The following is a 23,770-nucleotide window of genomic DNA, read 5'->3' on the forward strand; positions in this document are numbered from 1 at the left end:
CATAAATAATTATTTTAATAATAAAAAATTATAAAAATATTAAAAAAATATATTAAAAAAATCCTAAATAGATCTTAAATAAATCCTAGATGAATCCTAATCAAATCTTAATGTAGTTCTAAAAAAATCTTAATGAAATTCTAAAAAATCCTAAAAAAACTCTAATAAGATCCTAAAAAAATCTTAATAAAATCTTCACCAAATTTTAATTAAGTTCTAACCAAAATTTTAATTAAATCTTAAAGGAATTCTAAAAAATTCTAATTAAAATCTTAAATCAATCTTAGCTAAATTTTAACCAAATCCTAATAAAATTCTAAATCTTATATCAAATCTTTATAAACTCTTTATGAAATCTTAACCAAATTTTAATTAAATCTTACTAAAATTTTAACCAAATTCTAATAAAATTTTAAATAAAATTTCAATTAAATCCTAATTTAATCCTAACCAAAATTCTAATTGAATTAAAATCAAATCCTAACAAATTTAAATATTTTCTATTTATTATTATCCTCTTGAAGTATCAATTCTTGGTATTTTGAGGTAAATTTTAATAAATTCTATTCTTATTTCTTTCTTAAAGATGCTTATATGATTTATTTTTTAAATATATATATATTTTTTTTTCTTATTAAGTAAATAGAAGTTTTTTTATTTTATAGAAAGGCAACATTAGCACTAAAAATATTTACTACTTTTCTATCATTTATCCATGTTTTTCAACTATATCTTTCTACTATGTTCTTCTATAATAAAACCCATATTTTTAACTTTCATCATATAAATGTATTATCAAACAATAAGAGAACTTTCAACAATGACCATATAAGGCAATCAATTGAAGTTGAAGCCAAGTGAGGCTCAATTTCCTTAGATTTAATCTTATTCATGATAAAAATGAAATTAATTGGTAGTCATTATCTATGTAAGAAATGAAATACTAATAAAAATATCTACTGCACTAGTGTAGAAACATGTGGTTGTCATAGGTGGCCATTGTTGTACCAAAATTCTAGTGCTTGCTGCATTTGCCAAATTGTTGCATGATATCAACTCTTGAAGTAGCCTCGTAGACTACATTATAAACAATTTTAGATTTGAATCCTATAAAAATGGTCTCGTTGAAGAATAGATCTAGATTCATCTTATATAGAAATTAATATTAATTATATCTTTCATATTCTAGCTCTAAAATACAGATTTAATTCCAAATGTTTGAATACTACAAATAAGTTGTTGTACCTCAATGTATTATTTTTAGAGTAGTCTACTATCAAAGCAATAATAAATTTTTCAAGTTATTATATCCAAGATAAAAATTTGACCAATCGACTAACAAGCACTAAAATGGAATTGCATTTAATCATAAGTTGGAAGAAAAAGGTAGTAATTGCAAATAGTTTGTAGATTGAGAGGTTCTAGTATGTGTTAAGTGGAAGAAAAAATAGCAAACTTTGAAACTATTTGTAAGTGGTATTATAAATAAAAAATATTCTTCAACTTGTTGTACAATTCAAGATATGATTTTGACAAATGATTAAAAAATTATGTAAAGCTTTATTTTATCATTTAATTATTGATTTAATATATAATATCTATGATTCATAGTTCAAAGAAATAATAATAGAATTTTATGATATTTATAAATTATTTTTGGATTTAAAGGTATTTTATATAGAATAAATTTTATACTTATGTATATTAGAGTATTATCCACTCAAACATCTCTTTTGTTGTAGGTTCATTAATTCTTATTTATAAACCTAATATTATTATTTTCAACTCTTTCATCAATTATTTCCTACTCTCTAGACCTTTGTTAAATTCTATATTTGCTAGTTTATACATCCACTTTTTTTCCTTGATTTTTTCAATTAATTTATCTCTTAAATTTTGAATTCTAAATTTTCTTACTTTATAGTTTTATTTATTTATCTATATTTAAAATAATCGTTATTAAAATTGCATTGCTTTAAAAATATAATATTTTTTTCTCTTTCTTTACCTATATACATATGTATAATATTATTTGTTTGTCTATCTATAAAAACCATTGATTGACTAAGCTATAAAATCAATTATAAAATTCGTTATTTAAAGAGAGGCACATCCACACAAGGAAAGAAGACCCTAGCAACCATTCTAATAAGTCATCCAAAAAATTTCTAACAATCCTAGCTCCCCTCCCCCATGCCAACCTTCTATTTCTCTATTGTCATTTTCAATTCCATGTCCTTCATTTCCAACCCTCATCTTGATTCTCTTGTTCATTGTTTTCAACATCTATCCCAACTCCCTCTTGTCTCCTATTTCTAGCCTTCTTTCTAATCCTCCTCTCCCTCTTAAAAATTTAGAAATTTTAAATTCAATATTTTCTTTTAAAATTTTATATTTATAAATTATAATAATATATAAAAATCTGGGTCTTTTCAAATTTAGTAAAAAAATATTCTAATTATAATAAAGAATAATACCTAAATTTCTAACTTGTCCATGTTTATGTGTCCCTTTTGATTTTGCAAATCTTATAAATTGTTAAATCATGTTATATATTGGATTATACTACCTACCTACTTAAACTACCAAAACTCTAAATAACAAAAATTAAAATGTATGTTTAGATTGAAATCAAAATTAAAAATTAAAAATAATTAGGAACATCCATATACTCCAAGTTCTTAATAATACCATTAGAATTACAAGCATTGAAATAATAAAGTAAGTCAACTCAAAACTAAAAGAAAAACTTATTAAAATCTCTTAGCATATCTTTGTAATACTAAATTCTATGCATTAAATCTTATATAAGCAAATGGATCTTTAAATAAGTTAATTTTTGTATAGTATAAATACACATTATTTCAGATTAAATATTGTATGTGCAGTATGAATAATACCACTTAAAATTAGTTATTTTTTTGTTTATAGTATAGATAAGTCCAAAATAAAAAATAAGCTTCATAAAAATAATAATAATAATGAAAGGTCAATTTATTCTTTTAAAAAAACTAGTAGCTTCTAAAACAAAATAAAAGATGTTCAAATTTATAATTAAACTATTAGAAATAAAATATATTCAAATTAAGAGGTAAATCAACTTGAAACTTTAAAATAAGCATATCAAATTGTTTTGGGATGTTGCTGTATTTTTAAACCTCTTTCCTAAATTCTAATAAATTTTAATATTAAATAAATATATTTTATGTATAATATTCTAAATTTTAAAGAAATATTAGTTTTAATTTTAATTAATAATAAAAAGATATCTTAGTATTTTAAATGACTTGTATTTATTAAGCTATGAAAATGTTTAGATTCTAAAAATATCACTGGACTTAGGAGTATTTAAGTTAGCAAAATTGACCAATAAAAATAGTCAATAAAAAACAGGTAAAAGCCTCTATGTTAAAAAATCTGAAAACTAGTAGAGCAATCTAAATCCACTACTAGATTAGTAAACCCTAGAAATAAAGATGTATAACAAATCAAAACTTTAAACACAATATTAACTCAAAAATCAAATACGTCAAATAAGTCAAATTGTCAATATCTTCCAATTTAAAAACTTCTTTATTTGTGTATGTATATATATTTGTGTTAATATCCATACATGTATTTATGTAAAAGGATGATTTCTACAAAAGTTTCATATTGTATCGAATGATTTCAACATCATACTTAACAAAACAATTCCAACTCTACATATGAAAAAAAATGGTTCTTTCTGTTCACATTTTGAACGAGCAGGTATTGTCCTGCCAGAAAACAGGGACAAGCATGGATTGTAGCAAAAATCTGCTAGCAAATACCGTCGTGCCTCCTTCATGGTCTTCTCCTAGTAAATATCTACCGTTCATAATGTCACAGATTGATACTGAAGCTCAGACAAGACCAGTGGTAATGAGCTAACCCAAGCATCTAACATGAAATTTATAAATACCCCCGAAAGAAAGCATACTGGCAAACAGATCTTCCATGATTACTGCATGCTTACGATCGAGCAGCTGGCTAGCTACGAGCACTTTCTTTCCCAATCGAGTGAAAATCCGTCAGAGAGTACCACAATTTTCTCGCTAAGATCGAAGCCAGTGAGATCAACGCAACTGAGATTCAAGTAATAAGTTTGTAGCTAAAGCTACGTCATTCCGAGCAGCCGCCAAAGCTTGCAAGGCATCGCTCCGATCAAACCCCATTGCCATGAGTGTTGTAATATGCACTTCTGATTGTGCACTCACAGGCGGTGCGCTTGGAGCAAAACGATGCTGCATTCATTCATATCAGACGCTTGTAAGTTACCCCACAAAATAGTATGATTGCCATCCGAAACCTTTGGCTCATCTTTGTTGCCCGAAGACATACGACAGCAATTTGTGAAATTGCAGGTACTTTCACTAAATTGATACACATACCTCGAGTAGACGACCATTTGGAGCTGCTCCCCTAACTGTTGTTGGTAGGGTAGAATTCGAAGAAAGAAGTGGTGTGAACAACCTCGTTGCTGCCGACGCCAAGCCTTCCGGAAACTGAAAAGTGATAAAAATAAAGAAAGATTCAGTAAAAACGACAAAAATCAGAAAAATCCTACGATACTTGTACAAACAAACTATAAGCGGTGCATTATGATTATATAAGGAGAACATTTCTGAATTGAAAGACGTAAAACATAATATCAGCTGAACGAGGAAAGCCAAGGGTTCTAGATCACAACCTTCACTTTTCTTATTCCCAAGATATTAGACTTGTAAAGTAACCCTGCCAGAAGTCCACAAACTCCGGGAACAAGGGATTGCGTCCATGATGACAATAGAAGCTGCAAAAGAAACCCCAACAAAGTAAAAATAGTCAAGAAGCACGAATAGAAGGATACTTGCAAGGTTGCGTAAAAATACTGCCCCTTACTCGAATTGAACTGATTACAGGACAGTGCCTACAAATGAAGGCGAAGCTATACATCGATTTACCTGCAAACCTGCAAGGTAGACAAAGGATTTGTCCGAAAAGCGTGCCCCTAAAAATTTTAAGCGGGTGGATATTGGGATGTCGAAAAAGAAAGGGACAAATGAAGCAAATATCAAGCCATAAGGCCCAGGTGTCAAGAAGATTCCTGTCAATGCGGTCGGGTCTGCAGGTTACGAAAATCACGTCAACTGTCGTTTCCCGCCATTAGTAAAGCTGAGAGCTCGATTCCCAGAAATAAGCAGCAAACAAGAGTCAAATAAGGGAGCGATCTACAAGATATGTCTAGTCAGAAAAAGAAAACTGATACTTGTGTACCTCGTATAACAGCCAGTGCTGCTACCTCAAGAATAGTTGAGGTTGTTGTTGAAAAAAACACATAAAACTGCAAGTCCACTTGCATTGATTAGTTTGTGAAGGACTAACACAGAGTAGAGCCATGGCACTGCATTTTCCGTCAGCAAGGCACGACGGGATGCGAAAGCCTAGCTCTGGTTAACATCACGAAGTACATCAGCCTGTAAACGAAGCTGGAAAGATGCCAGATAAGAAGAAAAATTCATACCAGGTATTTATTTGATCCAATTTGCCTTTCAAATACTCTGAAAAAGTAAACTAGGTAAAGACCAAACAAGACCTCCGGTGTTGACGAAAACACCCATGGTGACGTGAGCAAGCGCCAAAGTTGTTGCTTTTGAACAAATTTCTGTCACAGAACAGGTTCAAATTAAAACATGAGAATTAAATTAAATTGCTTCTACACTAGGTCGTAAAAAACATCGGTGCAAGTTTCAGAACACATTATAATCTCTCTATACGCACGCAACACTGCGGATGACTAAGTTGTTTTCAGTTGACTCGGTTAAGCTGCTCATTTAAGCTTCACATAATATTGAATAGTGACAGATGAAAAGGGTTCATCAATACTTCAGGAATATTTATAATACAGCACCTGATAAGAAAGACTTAAAGCCCTCGCACCGCCCTGTGTGCCAATCAACACCGAAGCCAGACCGCATGCCAGCACTATTCCCTTGGTCACAGGAGCATTGTCTGCAAAAGCCAAACTTTATGATGCCAACTATCTCCTGCAACGTCTTACTCGAATCGAGGTAAGGATAGCCTGCCGCAGCCCTAACTATTAGAAACTGGTTGAGCCAGCCAACGGTAGTTCCAAAATCTCAAGATTTTAGGTCACTTGGGGAGACAATTTAAATCATCAGACGCTGACCAAATTTAGTATTAGTGCTGTAATATGAAACAAAAAAGAGGACTAGAATTCGAAATCAATCCAAAAATTTAGAAATTACAAACTGCAACCGCAATTGCAAGACCGTGGTGCAATAGTCAGAACTTGAGCGGCTAAAGACAAATGTTGTTTATCTGAAGCATGTTTTGCTGCATTGTGCGTGCGTTACACCCCAGCAGGTGCCTTTTAAGAAAGCTATAAAGCACACTGTAAATCCAAAAGATATTGCTGCTAAAAAAATAAAATGGGTTGCTGGCCTAGAAATTATATAAAATCACAAAATTCTTCATGCAGCAAATGACCGCTGTACTTCTTATATTACTAATATTATTACTATTTACATATAAACAAAATCGAAATAATAATAAAATCTCTTTTTGAAGCTATAATTCTAATTCACCATTTCACAGATTCATGAATTAAATGCCAAGAAGGATTCAAGGGAAGTCCTAACCTCAATCAAGTAAAACCTAGACCAGTATGGTAGAGCACCAAACCAAATATAACTTGATCAGGAGAGATCTTTCACGATTTAAAAAAAATAAAAATAAATAAAAAGGAAAGACATAATTATAGGAATAGCTTACGAAATCCTGAAGGTCCCGCGTTCATTGTGTACAGGTCCTGCAACCCTCGCAGAATCCTCGACTCCTGGCTAGCGACACCGCTTCTACGGCTACTGCCCGATGTCAAAATTCCTCAGCACAACGACCAGTGCTCTCTAACTCGAAAATTGCACGCCAAGGTCTTTCTCAAGATAGGGTTTCTACCTTCCAACCTGACAACGATGCAGACTGAGCAAACACCTCTGTTTCAAATTCCCTCTCGCCGTCTCACTTGCACCACCACCACCACCACCTCCTCCCTACACCTTCTAACTTCCGCAATCAATCAGCACTATCAACCGCTTGACCTTCAAATCTAAGCAGCCCAAATGCGTGCTGTCGCCAAATAGTTTCACGTTCTTCGGAGTGTAGCGACAAACGATCACCCCTTCAGCCAAGGAAGTCAAGACTCCCCCATAGCTTACACATACACAAGTGAAAAAGTAGGATTAAAATCCCCAAACCGAAAAACAGGAAAACAGGAAGACTCTAGTTCCAAATTGAAGCATGCACAGGAAATTACTCGACAGACAGAGCCTCACACACACGAGGGGCCCACACAACGCAATCAAACTTCGTGAGGGCTCCCACACAGCGCGCCTTCTCCTTCCTTCGGGACCTTCCTCCCCGTCATCATTCGTCCTCGTCCTGGCGGAATTTCGTCTACTTCCTGAGGATCGTTCGTCTACTTCCCGTGGATAGTTCTGATGCCCTGGGAGACCGTTGCTGCTTCTTGACTGCTCTACGACTTCTAACTGTGGTGACCAATGCACTTTATTAACTCAATTTACGAAAAGTATAAGTTTAAAATTAAAAATTAATTTTTTTCCAAGATAACCAGACCATTAAATTATTCTTAATGGTAAAAACGGGTATACAATAGCTCATGACTTGTTTATCATTGTTTTTTGGTTTTGAATCCTTAATTATTTTGTTTCGTTTCAATTAAATTCCAATAAAGGATACTTTCTAGCTTGGCAGCTTGGTAGTTATTTTTTACAAAATTAAACTACTTCTGAGCCATTAAAAGAAGTTGGATTTGATTTCAAATCCATTTACAAATCCTTCATCTTAACTCTTTGATACATACATGTTCTCATCCTTTATAATCCTAATATATATATATATATATATATATATTTAGTCAGTATTAGCTTTACAATGAAACGAAATATCCATTTTTGCAAGCAGCAGCAATGATTTATTTTGTTCTACTAGAAAAATATTAAAAACACCATGGTTTTTTATTAATAAATATAAGAAATTTAAAATAATATACAAAAAATTATTTGAAAAAATAAATTCATAATAAATTGTTAACATTTAAATTTTTTGGTGAGTAATTTTTTTAAAAAATAAAAATTAAATATATATATATATATAACAACAACAACATATAATTATTTTTTTCATATTATCATAATATCTATAATATAATGGAATTGTGTTTAATAAAAATAAATAAAAATAATACCAAAATCTCTCAAAATTTATGCTTTTTAACAAACTCATATGCAATTGTGCAATTATTATGTACTTCAAATTTATATAGTTACATACAAATATGTATCACAATTTGTGTCAAAATAATAAGAAATTTAAGACTCAAATAAATTAATTATTGATTATATAATTTTTCCAATGATTAAAGAGCTTTTATATTTTTAAATAATTCTATATAATTTAAAATAATCAAAGTAAGATTTCAATATTAACATAGTTTTGTATTTGAATAATATAATATGAATTAATAGAAATAACTAAGTCTATAAATTTTTTAATTGAATTGTAGTATGGACATCAATAATTAAGAAAATTAGATGATTTAGGTAGAAATAAAAGTAAGTAATTTTGATAATATATTTTGGAAAAGCTTCTTAGAAGCTTTGTAGATGTAGATTTGACTTTATAAGTGTTTGTAGATCATTGATAGGTTAAAAACTTGTCCAACAAGTTAGCCATGTGTTGTACATATTAACCACTTTTAGTATAAGTTGATTATGTGGAGCACATGTGGGAAATTTGCCTTACAAGTTAAATATACATCTTGCAAATTGGTCACATGTTGGATGATCTATAAAACATTGTTATATAGCTTCTTAGTTAGATAGTATATATAGAGACAAAAGTGATACCTTCTTTATGCTTGTCAATACATTTCTTTTATTCTTGTTTTAACGCAAGAATCTTTTATTTCTTTTTATTTGGCAATAGTCACTTTAGTTTTTAATTTATATCTACTTTTGATTTGTTTATTTATTTTTTAAATGCAATAAGAATATATTGCTACTTTATTATTTTGATATGATTCATATATTTGAAAACTTGACTAGAGTATCAATTTGTTATTCTTGTTTTGTTTAAAAGTGAGGAGATTATATTACTTCTTATTATTTTGTTTTAAAGGTTACATTCAATTTATCCTTAAACCAACATTTTTTTATTTTTTTAACATTGATTATAGACTATCCCTCTTTGTGGAAATTTTTATTTGATATTGGAGGTTATAGATTACCTTTATCTAATTTGGCTTGTGGATTTATTAAATTTGTCTATTATAGAGATAGATGATAAATATATTATAGATGATATTCTTAGTAGAAGTAAGAATAGATTTGCAACTATTGAAAATCTTCACAAGCGTGTCAATATTCTTAGGACAAATTTTTTATGTATTATTAATGTCAACCATGGAAGTATTATTTCTATGCTTATAAAAGAAATTAACAATGAGATCCAATGTCTACACTAAAAAGTTGTGTAGTTGACAAGAATAAGTAATTGAATCTTAAAAGTGAATTCAAAAAGACTTATTATTATAAATATGATAGAGACAAAGATTAATCTGCCAAAAAAAATTGATGGAATAAGATCAAAATTTTGTTGATATCTACAACAAATCAAGCTTTATTTAAGGTTACATTCTTTCTAATATGTTAATGGATAAAGTAGAATTTATACATGTAATTTTATCTATGATTGCTCTTTGTTGGTTTGCATCTTTGATAAAAATAAAAATAAAAATAAAATAAAATCATAATTTTAACGTGATCAAAATTTATTCTTAAAAGTGTTTACAACCACATTTGAAAAATATCATTCAATAAGAATAGCAAAAACAAAACCCCTATCTATACAAGAAGGATCACAATCAACTTTCATTTGTGTTGCCAAATACTAAATTCTTTCTTTAACAAAGATTGAAATGATAGAGTCTTTATCAGCCAATTTTGATATAAATTATAAATTAATATTAAATATTTATTATTAATAATAAAAAAATAAACTCATTAAAATGATTTATTGCTTAAGTCATTGCATATAACAACTGATTTTTTAAAAGGTGCAAAGAATAAATATTTAATTAGAGAAGAAAAAATCAAGTAATATTAATAATTTTTAAGCTTTTAGAAACTTATTCATCAAAATTACAATTGATGCAAATAGATGCAACACATTTAAAATCTCTTATTGAGTAAGGAAAGATTCAATGTTATTAAGAAGGATTGTACATATATTATAAAGAACCTAAGCATACTACTAAACATTATCCAAAAAAACAACTCAACTATAAAATAACAAGCATGATTATTGATGAAGATAATGTATTAGAAAACAAATTTGTCTAACAATACCACTCCTATCAATAGATCTTAATTGGTAGAATTATTGAAAGTATAATTTAAAATTATTTATATAAAAAATATTAAAATCAAAGTCTTTTATACTATTTATATATTTTTTGGAATTCAAATAGATTTATAAGTTATAAGAATCTTGTTAAAAAACAAAAGTTATAAGAATAGTGTCTTAATAAGTCTTAGATGTAATTATCTTAGTTGATTTAGTATTTTTTTATTTTTTAATATTAAAATTTATTTATTAAAACTAATGTATAAATTAGATTTCTATCTATATATATATATATATATATATATATATATATTACTTGTAAAAAACCTATAAATATTAATTAGTAGTTAAAAGATGTATGAAAAAGAATTTCATATCTTTTTAGTTATTTATATAGAAAATAAAATTTTTTATTTATTTAAATTTATTTTATTACTATTAAATATTTTTAATATAAATAATTAATCTTAAATTGATATTATAATTTTAAAAATAATATTAAAAAAATTAAAAATTAAATTTATTTTTAAAAAAATTAGAAATTTTTAGAGCAATTTTAAAGACTTTAGTAATAATGAATTTTACCACTTTAAGAGCCATTATGATGAAATAGAGCAATATTTGAAGGCCATGATAGCTAATTGGATTTTTTTCAATATTATGGTGAAGTAAAAAATAAAAAATATTAGTTCTACTTATAAAAAATAGGAGGACTAACAGTTAATATAGTTTTTATAAAAAAAAAAAGGTGTACAAGTTCTATATGGATTGTAGCGCCTTGGATGTAGATAGGAGGATAAGACTAAGATGTCATGGCCTCTCTAGAACACTCATATATATATATATATATATATATATATTACTTGAGAGACTTAGTGAGGTTCAAATTCTTGATTTCTTAATCAAGTTATTTTTAAAGTTAAAATTATTTACTTAAATATTTTTTATTAATACTTTTAAAAAATATATATCATAACTTATTTATCATAACTTAAATCTATATGTTTTTTATGCCATTAGAAATATATCAAAATCATCTATCTAAAGATTTATTTTTTATTTTTTATTTAGATTTTTTACTTGATAAAAATCAAGTGAATTAATTGTAATTATTTTATGATGTGAAATTTTTTGATTTTACTTATATCACTTGTTTTAAGTTGTTCTTCTTTTGTTCTTATTTATTGCTACTTCTATTTCATACCACCAATTACAAACAACTCTTAATTGAGGCCATCTTATAATTTGGAGTGAGAAGTGAATTTTATTATTATAAACTATAAATAGATTAATGTATGTTGCATAACTTGCATAAAGCGACAACACTAATAAGTATTACAAGAAATTAAAGAAGCATGTGCTATGGCTAACCAAATAACATATAAATTTTTTCTTCTACATTGTTATTTTTATAGTTAAGTAGATAATCTTTGTCATTCACTTGGCATGATGACTATCAATTGTAGCCATTGTTGTGCCCTTTACTATATAAAAGAATATGTATCTCATACTTTGTGAGAAAATCTACATTCCAATATGTATTGTGCCAATGAAAAAGTTTCTCTTTTGTTGTTCAACTCTCTTCTAAAAGTTTTGAGGAACTAATGAGAAGATACTAGCTATAAAGCTAAAGAATTTTACAAGAATGTATATAAATATAGTAATGTTTTAGCTTTTTGACCTAATGGAACAAACATTGATTAGTGTTTAGCATGTGGTAGTAACTATACTTATTATCTATGTAAAGAGTTATATTATTAAATGATTAGTTTTTTTTTTATCAGGAAGTAAAACTTTTAAATTTGTTCAACTATATATTTCTAATTTTTTGGCTAAGTTAAACAATTAGTATGTAATAAGTATTAAAATAACACTATTAAAGCCAAAAAAAAATACCATAAAAATCTACCACTAAGATGTCAAATTTTGTTAGCTTAGAGCATAAAATAATAAAAGCTTTGCAAAAGATGTTGTACATTTATAATTTATGTACACAACTATTTATTGATATTAGCCAAAGATTAAATGGACTTATAAAGAATCTTAGTTCCTAGGTTTTAATGCTTTGGCAAAAGAATGCATGGTGGTATAATGCACCAACTATGGATGAAGTTGGTGCAATTATAGTATGAAATGGCAATAATAGCAATCTCAACAAATAAGACATTGTGGTCAAAAGTATCAATAGGAGTTTTTATTGTATTTTTGCATTGCATCCATCTTATTCACTATTACATTATGTACTTCTATTATTATATTAGCAAAAATACTTAGAGTCTAGAAATATCTTTGATGAATTTTAAAGAGATAAATCACATTCATAATTAAGGACAAAGATATTATAGCAAGTCAAAGCAATTCTAAGTATATGACTCAATTACAATTCTACAATTACTAACTTCAAATGTGTGCACATAAAACCTTGTTTTTCCAAGTTGGATGGTTATTCCAATAATATATGGTGAATATGTATACATGTGTGGAGCAAAATTGCCTCAAGTTCAAGAAAACTAGAAAGATTTACAAAATCTTGATTTGATTTGTTGCTAATGATTTGCAGAAAGTATCATCCTTCAACAAACTTGGTTTGTTGCCTCAGATTCTTCTTGGTTCCTTTTTTGATGATCTAAAGCATTCCGGGAAAGTAACTTCAAGCGGCTCCTACCTTCAGAATCCTTACCTGTAAATCCACTAATCCACTAAACTTACAGACTGATTGAAGAAAATCCAACGCCCTTCAACATGTATTAGGCAGTTGCACTGAATGGTGATCTTGAAAGTGTTCACCGTTTTCATCACCATGCGGTCTTTAGGTGAAGCGTGAAGCTAGAAACCGCTGCGGGTTGAATGAATGCAGCTTGGTCTTCATTTGGTCCCAAGGAAGTTGTCGAAACATCATTTCTCTATTACTTGACGCATCCAGCTTTTCTGCAGCTCACACGACTATAAGCTCCCATTTCATTCCCCCAACACAGCAGAAAAATGTAGCAGATCCTTGAGGACTAGCTTGGTGATGCTCATGAGGACCAACAGCAGGAGCGGTGAATCTTGCAAGACCGGAAAAGAGAGTAAGGCAGGTGCTCACATCCGAAGCCTAGAAACAAGCACAAATACCGTCTACTTGCAAATAAACAATGTATAAAGCTTTAGTATACCTGAGCTAAGATGCATTTGAATCACAGCCTTCCAACCATAGAAACTACACTCCAAACAAACTCCACTCGAGACCGCCTTGGCTAGCTCCCCACCACTACGAAGAAGCTGATCAACACCCTCTAGTCCGCTCTGCATTGGGAACAAATGACGCGATGTGTCTTCTGGACAACACCTCCTGAACAAACAAACCCGAACGCCTTCGCTTATGACATCCACAACCACCCTAAACTACTACTTCTAGAACCCCAAATATACTTTTGAGCCACCAAAAATAAACCTCGCATTGAATGAGTATCGGCAGCAAGCTGGCTACTTGCGCAGGGGGAGGAACAGAATGCTTGCGACAACAACGGACAAATGAATCCCCCTAGCGCCACTCTTCTAAGCCTACGGAACGAAAAACTAAACAAGAATTAAGCTGAAATTATTCTAACTACGCAAGCCTCGGCGTCTCTCATTTTGATATCACTTGATGTTCCTCACGATCAATGCAGATCTCTACACAGTAGCTCCACACCGTAGCTCCCTTACACAAGTATTTCCAACTCTTCACCTAAGCGGTCCATCTTGCCTTGCTTGGTTTCCACCGTCTCGATCACATTGTTAGCCATACCATCCTCTGCCGCATGGCGACAGATTGCCATCTTCAAGTTGCCCGTTACCGGTCTACATACAAACGCCTCTCATTCGCTGTCGTCTTTCTGCAAACGTGCTCACCTGTTCCCGGACTCCCTGTCGCTTTCTCTCTTCAAGCTCCAACTTGGTAATGTTCTCCGACCACCCTCAACAGTCTGCACGGCCTCCACACATCCCGGCTGTGCATTAACAAAAAAAAAAAGAAAAAAAGAAGAAGAAGAAGGAGTCCCAATTAATTCACGAAGTCTACTGCCAAACCAACCGTCTACCGCCAAAGTCCGCGTTCCAAATCGATTTTACTCCACATTTAACCAGAATGCTATCCTGTGTCCATCACCAAGACAAAATTGATCCACTTTCCTAGCATACATCTCTTCCATGTCTCGCCAATGCTGCCACTTTGTCCCCTCGATTTAAGCTTGACGATCTTTGTTGTCTCATCTGCCAGCGACTGTGAACATGAGTAGTTGGAGTAAAAAACAGGTGATATCTCGCGCGCGTGTCAAACTTTAAAGTATGCCGCTAAGTATCCCAATTAGAACAATTGTGATTGAAGGTGTTCCTAATGAGAAACCTGCCCTGGAGCCAACCAAGCCAAACAGTGCAGCAGCATACTCTAGAATTCAGCCGTTCCAACTGATTGCATGAAGATGCTGATTTTGTATAAAATAAACGCCTGTGTAAAGTCATGTGTAAAGTCATGTTATTTGACTTTACTGTGATCTGTCATAGAAAAAGTCCTTTTGTGCTTTGCAATTCCTCAACCTCAAATATTACACAACCTCTTCATATCGTGGGTAGCACAAGGAATTCAATGCTTCTGCGTGGATGATAGATGCATCCCGCTGGGATCAAGTAGCAGCCACTTTGTGTGATCTTCTGCTACACTCTATCAAATTGCAAGGCCCGTATCTCCACGCTTGACATCACAAGCAACAGCTTCACTTCTCTTGACATTCGCAATTTTATAAAGAGGTTTTATTTCTTCCAAAAAAAAACAAAAACTGTGTATATTTTCAAAACCTGGAAACAATCCAGATTTAAACGACAAGTTACTATTTACTTCTTAAGATAGAAGTAAACAGTAACTTCTAGTAAAAAGTATCTAAAAAAATTAGATGCTAATATCCAAAAAAGACCAAATATGAATATAGGTTGAAATCAAATTTTAAGGCACAAAATTGCATATCTTTGGGAGCATTGGGATTCTTTTGTTATTCAAAGAGTAAAATTAGAGAGACAACTTGCTAAGGTTTGATTAAATATTAATTTTGAGTGATTTGAGCTATTATAAAAAAAATTAATATCTTTTCAAATTCAAAGATATTTTAAGTGGCTTGGAAATTTGAAAACAAGTAAATAAAATTTATTTTTTTGAGAATTTTTTGAACATTCTAGCATATTGACAAGTAAAAATTTGTGGACTTGTCCATCTACTTGTTTTAATTTTTTTTTCATAAACTTAAACTCAATCAAATAATTAGATCAAAAGTTATTAAAATCTAATTAGATTAGGATCTTAGAATTTGGATTTCAAAGGTTAGTTAAGGTTTCATTGATCTTGAGTAATTTGCTAGTTGAATTAAATTTATTTTTTGTAAGCACATTGTGAACTTATGTTTAATTTTGTTTTTCAATTTCAGTATAAGTAAATAGTTCTATAAATAATTATTATTTTTAAAAGATAAATATTAAAGTTGGAAAATAATAATGGTCAATACATAAATAATTAAAGAGCTTTTTCTTTCAATTAGTGAGTTAGATTCTTTTTTAAGTTATTGAGCTTTTGGTAATTTTTTAAAGGACAATGTCTACAAAATTAAAAGCAAGATCAATAATTTAATCAATAATTATTGAGGTATTAATTAAGAATTTTTTTTAGGATTTTTTTAAAGGTAATTACCATTTATTTATAATTTAATTAGGATATCTTTTGAGATTTTTTATCTTTTATATTTTGTAAAATTTCTTAATAATTTCTTTATGATTTTGAAAATTAAATTTTTAATATTTCTTTATGATTTTTTGGAATTTTTTATAAGATTTATTTTTGGTTTCTTTATAAATTCTTAATGATTTTTTTATTATTTTTATTAATTTTTTAAATAACTTTTTGATATTTTTATGAATTATTTAATAATTCATTTAAAGATTTTATAAACCCTAAACCTGATTTATTTGATAAAAAAATATTTGATAAAATATAATATTTATCACAACTAAGATAACAATGTGTGAATAAAGTGAAGGCATTGTGTCTTGTTGGAATAGGTGGAATATAGAAGACCATAACTACAAAAGCCACATTGAATGATGTGAAGCACATCTATGGTATCTCAAATTTTATTGAATGCATTGAAAGTTATGTTGACTACTATACAACTTCTTAAAATATTTTAGAAAAATTTTAAGTCAAATTAAAACCAAAAGATATAAAAGAAGCTTTAAAAATGTTGAAACTATGCTTGATGGAGAATAATACCATCTTAATCTTTCACAATGTAAAGAATTAAAATCAAATTGAAGATTTCATGTCAATAGAAGACATATTTCTCAGCAATGGTAGCATATTGATTGGAATAACTTAAGATTTAAAGGCAATAAAGCATTATAGTGAAGAATTTGAAAAGATGAATTTTAAAGAAATAAATAAATAAGTTTAAATTAATTTTTCATTCATTCTTGTATCTAAAAAAATATACCTAATAAACTTATTAAGATTGGAAAAAACTTTAAAGAGCTTACAATGGCCTATTATTAAGTCTAAAAGTTATATGAGCATTTTTAAGAAGAAAAAAAAAAAATTGAGATGTTAGGAGCAAGGTTCACAAATGTTGAAAAGAAAAAAAAGAATTAAAGAGAGATATAAACAATAGTAATAATAAGATTTGGAAGATATTAAGAATATGCTTTGATAATTTCAAAGCTAAAGAATAAATTTTTGAACACACACACACACACACATATATATATATATATATATATATATATATATATATTGTGATATGTATTTATAAGGCATATAAAAAAAATAATTGCAAATATAGGCCAATATTCAATAAAACATATTCAAAAAAAATATATAACTTATGTTAGATATATTATTTTATCAATAATTAATAAAAATAGATAAAGATTAAATTATAAGAATACATGATCAACTTCAAGGTATAAATAAAAATATATTAAAAAATAAAATAGAATTTAAATACAGAAGAATATAAAATTTAGATGTAGATTCATTTCATGAATTATTAAATAAAATAATTTTACTTCAATTTTATTTACATAGTATTTATAAAATTAATGATTATATAAAAAATCATTATTTTATAAGTTGGAGTTTTTATTTTTATATTATATAATTTTATTATCTTTTTTTATATGTATGTTGATGTGTAATTATAATATTAATAAATTAATCTTATATTATAATTATAATATATCTAAATAAAATAAAAAAATTAATATAAAAACTTATATAATATAGAAGTGACTAGTAAGACAAAAATCTTCCTTTTTCTTTGGAAGATCATTGATTTATTCATGTTGGATTTATTACTTTATTTTTTTTTATTTTATTCCAATCATCTACCAATATTCAATGGAGATCTTGGAAAATTTTGCCATGAATTCAAGTTAGAGGTTACACTTCTCTGCTAAGGTCTTTGGAATATAAATATTAAGTATTGCTATGTGATCTTTAGTGGTGTTCTAAAGTACAAGCTATTGAGCTTGCTCCAAGGAAGAATGGTAGCTTGCACTAACTATGGATTAAAAGTAGGGTACAATTCATATACATATCCTACCACTCCCTACTCTTTCAATGTTTTTGTATGTTAAGGTGGCTTCAACATCATAAAAGCATACTCTTGCTCATATTTTCTTATAGAGGGCGATGATTTTTTATCTCTTAAGCTTGTGTTTTTGGAGATATAAAAAACCTGGTCTGATAATATGTATCTTATAGTATTTTTCTTTGCATGGTCATTAAAGCTTTGCATGATTTGTAACCAGATTGTGATTTTCATACAAAGATCATTGTTTGGGGTGTGTTAAGTTACTCTATTGTTGTAGTAGAGAGAGTTTGCTTCAAAAAAGTGTTAGTCCTGTAGCTACTACTAATTGCTTAAACAAGTTGGAAATTTATAAAATCAAAAATTTATTTATAATTTATCTTCATGAAGACAATTTATTCAAATATATAAGTCTTAAATGCATAAGAATCCTCAAGATGCAACTATATATTCTAAAATTACTTACACTCTTATGGAAATTCCTTCTAAATCTGTATCATCTAATAATTCTCAATCTAACTATTTAGTTGGATTTAAACTTTTTTATAGGTTAATCTATATCTTTAAATACCTCTACAAAAACAATCAACTATAGATTCGTTACAAATCTTCAAATATTGCCTAACTTCTAATACATGTTAAACATATCAAATTCTAACTATCTGCTATTGAATTATATGTTGTCTTATTTGGAAATGCACAAAGCACTTGATTGTAATAGGTGAAGTTATATTGTATAAATATCTAAAAAATCTTAATAGATTTCACCCATATAAGAAGAGTATAATTCAAATTTTAATTCAAAATTATTTAAAGCCAATATAAAGTACTCAAAAATATTCTTTTTAATAATCTCAATGACATACAAATTCCAATTGCCTTATTACTTTCATAATTATGCAATCCTAGTCAATAATCTTCAACAAGCTTTAATTTTTAATTTTATCATCATCTTTTTATAAAAAAATTACATATAAATCCTACTATAAATCTTTTATATGTTAAAAAAATTTTAGTCCAATCCAACTTATAGATTGTGAGAAAACATCCAAAACACTGTACTAATATCACTTAGCTACCAACTCAAAAGTTGATATAGATGACCTAATAGCAATTTCTTCTTTTTCAACAATTAATTTTAGCTCAAAATTTGTGTATAGCTTAATCTTCAAGTCTTCTAATATCATGCCAAATTTCACCTTTTTCTAATTAGTAGATCTTTAGATATCATAAAAATCCTACTCAATTTCAAACTGCCAACTTTTGATATCTTCTTGTATCAAAAATCAGATATCTTTCAATTACATTATTAGATTAATATAAAAAATTATGCACACTTAGTACATTCAATCAACCAAGCATTATCAAATTTTGAACTATAGATGTGATACTTATTGCATGAACTAGATCAAAGTGTTAGCCTTAATTGTATTGCATAAATTCAAAGTCGCCAATACAAAACCTAATTTTAAATAATAATTTCAAAATTATCCCAAATTCTATAAAAATAAGCCTTATTTTATTAAAAAAAGCTTAAAGCTAGCTCTTCAATGCCAATTGCCAATCTCCAAATGCTTCCATATTTCGTCCTAGACATCCATTTTAATTGCTAGAGGTTTGATTTTGACCATGTCCCACAAATGGTCAACCCTCGGATATCAATCCAACTTATTCTAGGGATTTTTTAACCCAATTCTACCTTCAATTTAATTTTAATATCAACCATACTAATTATTTATCCTATTTTTATCAATATATGGCCATTCTAAGGCAACAAAAGAATTTTTACAATCTAAAAGTTAAAATTATTAATCAACCTTTAATCTATTAGCTATTAAGACAAGAAAATAAATTAAGAGGCTTTTATAAAAGTCAAATTTAAATATCTTAAATTATTATTAAATCAAGATAATTAGATATTAATTAAAATTTTAATTTTGTGATTATATTTTCACCATATAGTTGTATTAAAATATAACATTGTGCACTAAATCTACCATATTTTAAAAATACAACATTCAAATATTATAAAAAAATTATATACAGCTTTTTAACATAATCATTTATACTTATAGAAATTTTGAGCTAAAATTTTGTCCAAAAATTCAAAATATTGCCCAAATTGAAACCTCCATGAAAAGAACTCACTTACAAACTTTAGTTTTAAAGCACTCACTTCCAATAGCTCTTTCTTCTTTTTTTTTAATTTTAAAATTTATTAACTTTTTTACTTAAAATTTAGCTTCTTAAGTCAGATTTTGAACCTCACTTTTTAAACTCCAAAAGCTCTTCTAAATCACCTTGTACTCAAAAAAGATGGCAATAGGTACAAATTCAAGATCTTAACTTCAATTATCCATTTCTCTATCATAAAAATTTCAAACTCCTTGATTTTTACACAAAAATTATAGCTCTCTACACAAGCTAACAAATCTCAACCTCTAAACTTTGAATGACCACCCTGAAGTAGCTTCAAATTCCAATATGGACTCAGACAACATCTTGAAGTCCATTAGACATAACCTTCAATCAATGGAAATGAAGTCTTCCATCAACTTATCTTATTTGTCTACATAGGATGGCCTAGAAGTCAAAATATTATATCCTTAGCACCAAAGACCTTCTAAAAACTTTATTAATAAATCCTATAATTTCTATCTTTAATTATAAAACTTAAATTATAAACTTAAATAAATTAAATAAGTATTTTTTATTTTTTATTCTTATTTTTATTACAATCCAAATTTTCATAACATTTAATATTATTTTTATATACTATGCTACTTTCTAGCATGATATCATAGATGAAATATTAATTGAGAAGTAGTGCATCTCTTGGTGTCAATGAAGCCATTATGCCAATTGATTGTTAGACGTACTTATGAGTTGATTTTTGCAGATCATAGTTTGTGTTGATAGTTTTGATAGTAAGGTTGCTATAGAAATCTTGTTTTGTATACCTTGACCTCTCAGGCATTCATCAAAGATATAAAATAAGTGTAATGAGAGAAGTGCAATCTTATTACACTTATTATTAGCTAAGATTGCAAAGGTTTCAAGGATGACCATGCTTAAAACCAGTTCAAATATTATTTGTGAGGAATTTTGCCTGTTGAGATCTATGTGAGGTCAATTGTTAATTCTTTTTGAAGGAAATGGTTGCTCTAATTGGCCATTGTTGCACATATGTATGGACGAGTCTCTAGAATTTCTTCTTTCTACAATTCTAATTTACAAGGATCCTACTACTTATTCCATACCATCTATTAGACATGCATAGAATGCCACCTATGAAAAAAAAAATTAGAGAGATTTATCACTATAATCTTTGAGTGTAGGAAGGGCAGTGTATGATAATTAATTAACAAGGTATTTCTAGGCCTTGTGGCAAGGAGAACCAATGGTATAATGTAAGAGATGTGTAGGTTGTGATGGTCTTATATATTTCTTTCATTGCCAATTATTCTATCCATCATAGTTATTCTTCTATCTTGTGTATAAGTTATGTCACCATCTGTAGCCAGCTGATTTTTTATTTAAAGGCTATTTTATTGCATCAATAGTAGTAGTCTTAGTTCCTTACAACTTATCTAGATATTCTTCATAGTTATAAATTTTTTGTCTTTTGTAAATTTTCTTGTGTTTGGCAAAAATACCTATCTACAATCTATTTTCTTTATGATCTATTGTGTTGTAGTTAAGCCTTTTTGTTAAGAATCACTAATATTGATCCAGTTATTGTAATTCTTTTTGAATGATTATAGTCTATCTCTCATTCATTATCTATCTTCCCAAAATTTATATAAAAATATGTTATCAGATTGTATATATTTAGATGTTGATTTATTGGAGAGGTTAGGTGAATGTCTTCTTTAACTCTTGTTCATTTTGTGGTTCAAGAACAGAATTGTCCTTCAAAGGCACATATACTTACAAAAGAGGTAGATTGCTTGTCTAGGCCTCCATTTTTATTCTTTGATTTTTAAGTAATATTAGACACTCTTGAATAAAGTATAATGAAGCAAAATAATACTTACATTATATAAGTGAGTTTTTATAATTTATTTACATATTATGAATAAATTTTGTAATAAATGTTTTTTACTCTAACAATGAGATTATAAGCTATTTCCATCATAACTGCCACACAAAAGCTTTGATTTGTATTGTTTCTATTTTGATAGTCACCACCCAATACCTAGCCTAAATAGGTTGTAATATCTTAAGAATTACTCAAAAATTCATCCGAGATAGCTTTCAAGATAATCTAAGTTGGCATCTTCATACCAACTAATTTGTCTAGGTTGAATCTTGAAATCCAAGGGTCTAAGATGCAAATATCCTATTTTGATAAATAATGCATCTACATAAGGATTTTTTGTATGGCAATCTCATCTTTAATAATAATTTTAAAAAATCCATATCAAAAAATTCTTCATAGCCATAATTCTTCATTTAACTTGATTTTGAATGAGATTAATCATACTTGCATGATCTTTTGGATTTTCTCCCCTCTATAAGGTATGTCATTATTACACATCTTGAGGGATGTTCTAGCTTGAGCTTCAATTTGGCTTCATTGAATCAAATTTTGATTATTTTTTTGTTCAAAAAGAACCTCATGCAACTCCAATATAAGTCATTTGAGAGTTTTTTACCTGACACAAATTTAATAGGATGGATTTCCACATACATGCCTAAGTTAGTCACTGTAGCTATAAGCTTAGATTTTACATGGTCATCAAAGCAGGCCTTTATTACTTGGCATCGTATCTTTGAGTTTGTTAAGGTGATAAGTGTGTCGGCCACCTATGCCTTGACAATAGTGGCATACAACTCCATCTTTCTCCTTGATTAGTGTGGTAATTGTAATGCCATCCACTCCTTTGTCTGCTCCACAGATTACTTAGTCCTACTTAATGATGTGCCTTTATCACTTACACCCTACTTTCAAATTGCTACTTGCAAGGACTCTAGCTCTTTGTTTCTTGTTATTAGTCCTAATTACTTAAAATCCTAATATTAGCTCTTTCTAAAACTCAGCAACCTCAATTGCTTATTGGAATGTTAATCAAGTATAAAAAAATAATAATTTACTTCCATTGTCGTGATTAAATGTGAAGAAATGACCATCCTAGGATACCATGTGTAATTACACATACTCACATCCACACTCCATATATACATGAGACAAAACCTTAGAGCCTCATCATGTCCCATTGATATATTTTTGAAATGATGATTTTGAATACACTACACAAGTTTATATTCTAAAAGAATGTAATTGTTATTCACATTGCACAAGCTTTGTTTATCATAATTTTTTCTCTGGGATATTATTTTGCAGACGATTTCCAGATTTCTGGTACTATAGTAGGAACCACTTGATCATTATACTCCATTATATTATATTTCTCATTCATACTTCTTGGTCTTCATTGGATAAAGCTACACACTCATAGTTAAAGTACCAAAACTGTGTCCTTACATTACTTGGGTCAAACGAGTATCAAAAACTAGTCAACCAATAAATACACACATTCTACGAATTAGAACCCACGTTAATACCACAACATACTAGGATGGGCACGGTGATGTTCGAAGCCGCCGGGGTGGAGGCCGAGGGAGAAGCCCCCGCGGCGGGGAAAGGGGAGCAAAAGCCACGGTGATCGAAGCCGCAGAATGGGCTGCGGTAGCCGTGGAGCTTCACAACCACCACCACCGCTTCGTCTGCG

At 28.9% G+C, this 23,770-nt stretch overlaps 1 protein-coding gene across 1 annotated transcript; it reads right to left on the reverse strand.

Moving 5' to 3' along the window:
* Positions 1-3,708: 3,708 nt before the first annotated feature.
* On the reverse strand, positions 3,709-7,346 carry LOC112291996 (rhomboid-like protein 20). Its single transcript, XM_024540058.3, has 8 exons — positions 6,796-7,346; positions 5,912-6,012; positions 5,525-5,665; positions 5,278-5,344; positions 4,965-5,125; positions 4,712-4,813; positions 4,413-4,526; positions 3,709-4,265 (listed from the first exon to the last, which is right to left on the reverse strand). Exons 1-8 carry the CDS (start codon positions 6,818-6,820, stop codon positions 4,098-4,100), a joined length of 879 nt encoding a protein of 292 aa, XP_024395826.1. The 5' UTR covers positions 6,821-7,346; the 3' UTR covers positions 3,709-4,097.
* Between the last annotated feature and the right edge of the window lie 16,424 nt (positions 7,347-23,770).

The sequence above is a fragment of the Physcomitrium patens genome, chromosome 15, assembly GCF_059467195.1.
Source record: "Physcomitrium patens ecotype Gransden chromosome 15, ASM5946719v1, whole genome shotgun sequence".
Lineage (NCBI taxonomy): Eukaryota > Viridiplantae > Streptophyta > Bryopsida > Funariales > Funariaceae > Physcomitrium > Physcomitrium patens.

Coding starts and splice junctions, on each gene's coding strand:
- LOC112291996 (XM_024540058.3), bottom strand. CDS start 6,820: ATGAACGCGGGACCTTCAGGATTTC. Junction 5,666..5,911: donor CTTTAAGTCTTTCTTATCAG/GTGCTGTATTAT, acceptor GTTCTGTGACAG/AAATTTGTTCAAAAGCAACA. Junction 4,266..4,412: donor CAAATGGTCGTCTACTCGAG/GTATGTGTATCA, acceptor GAATGAATGCAG/CATCGTTTTGCTCCAAGCGC.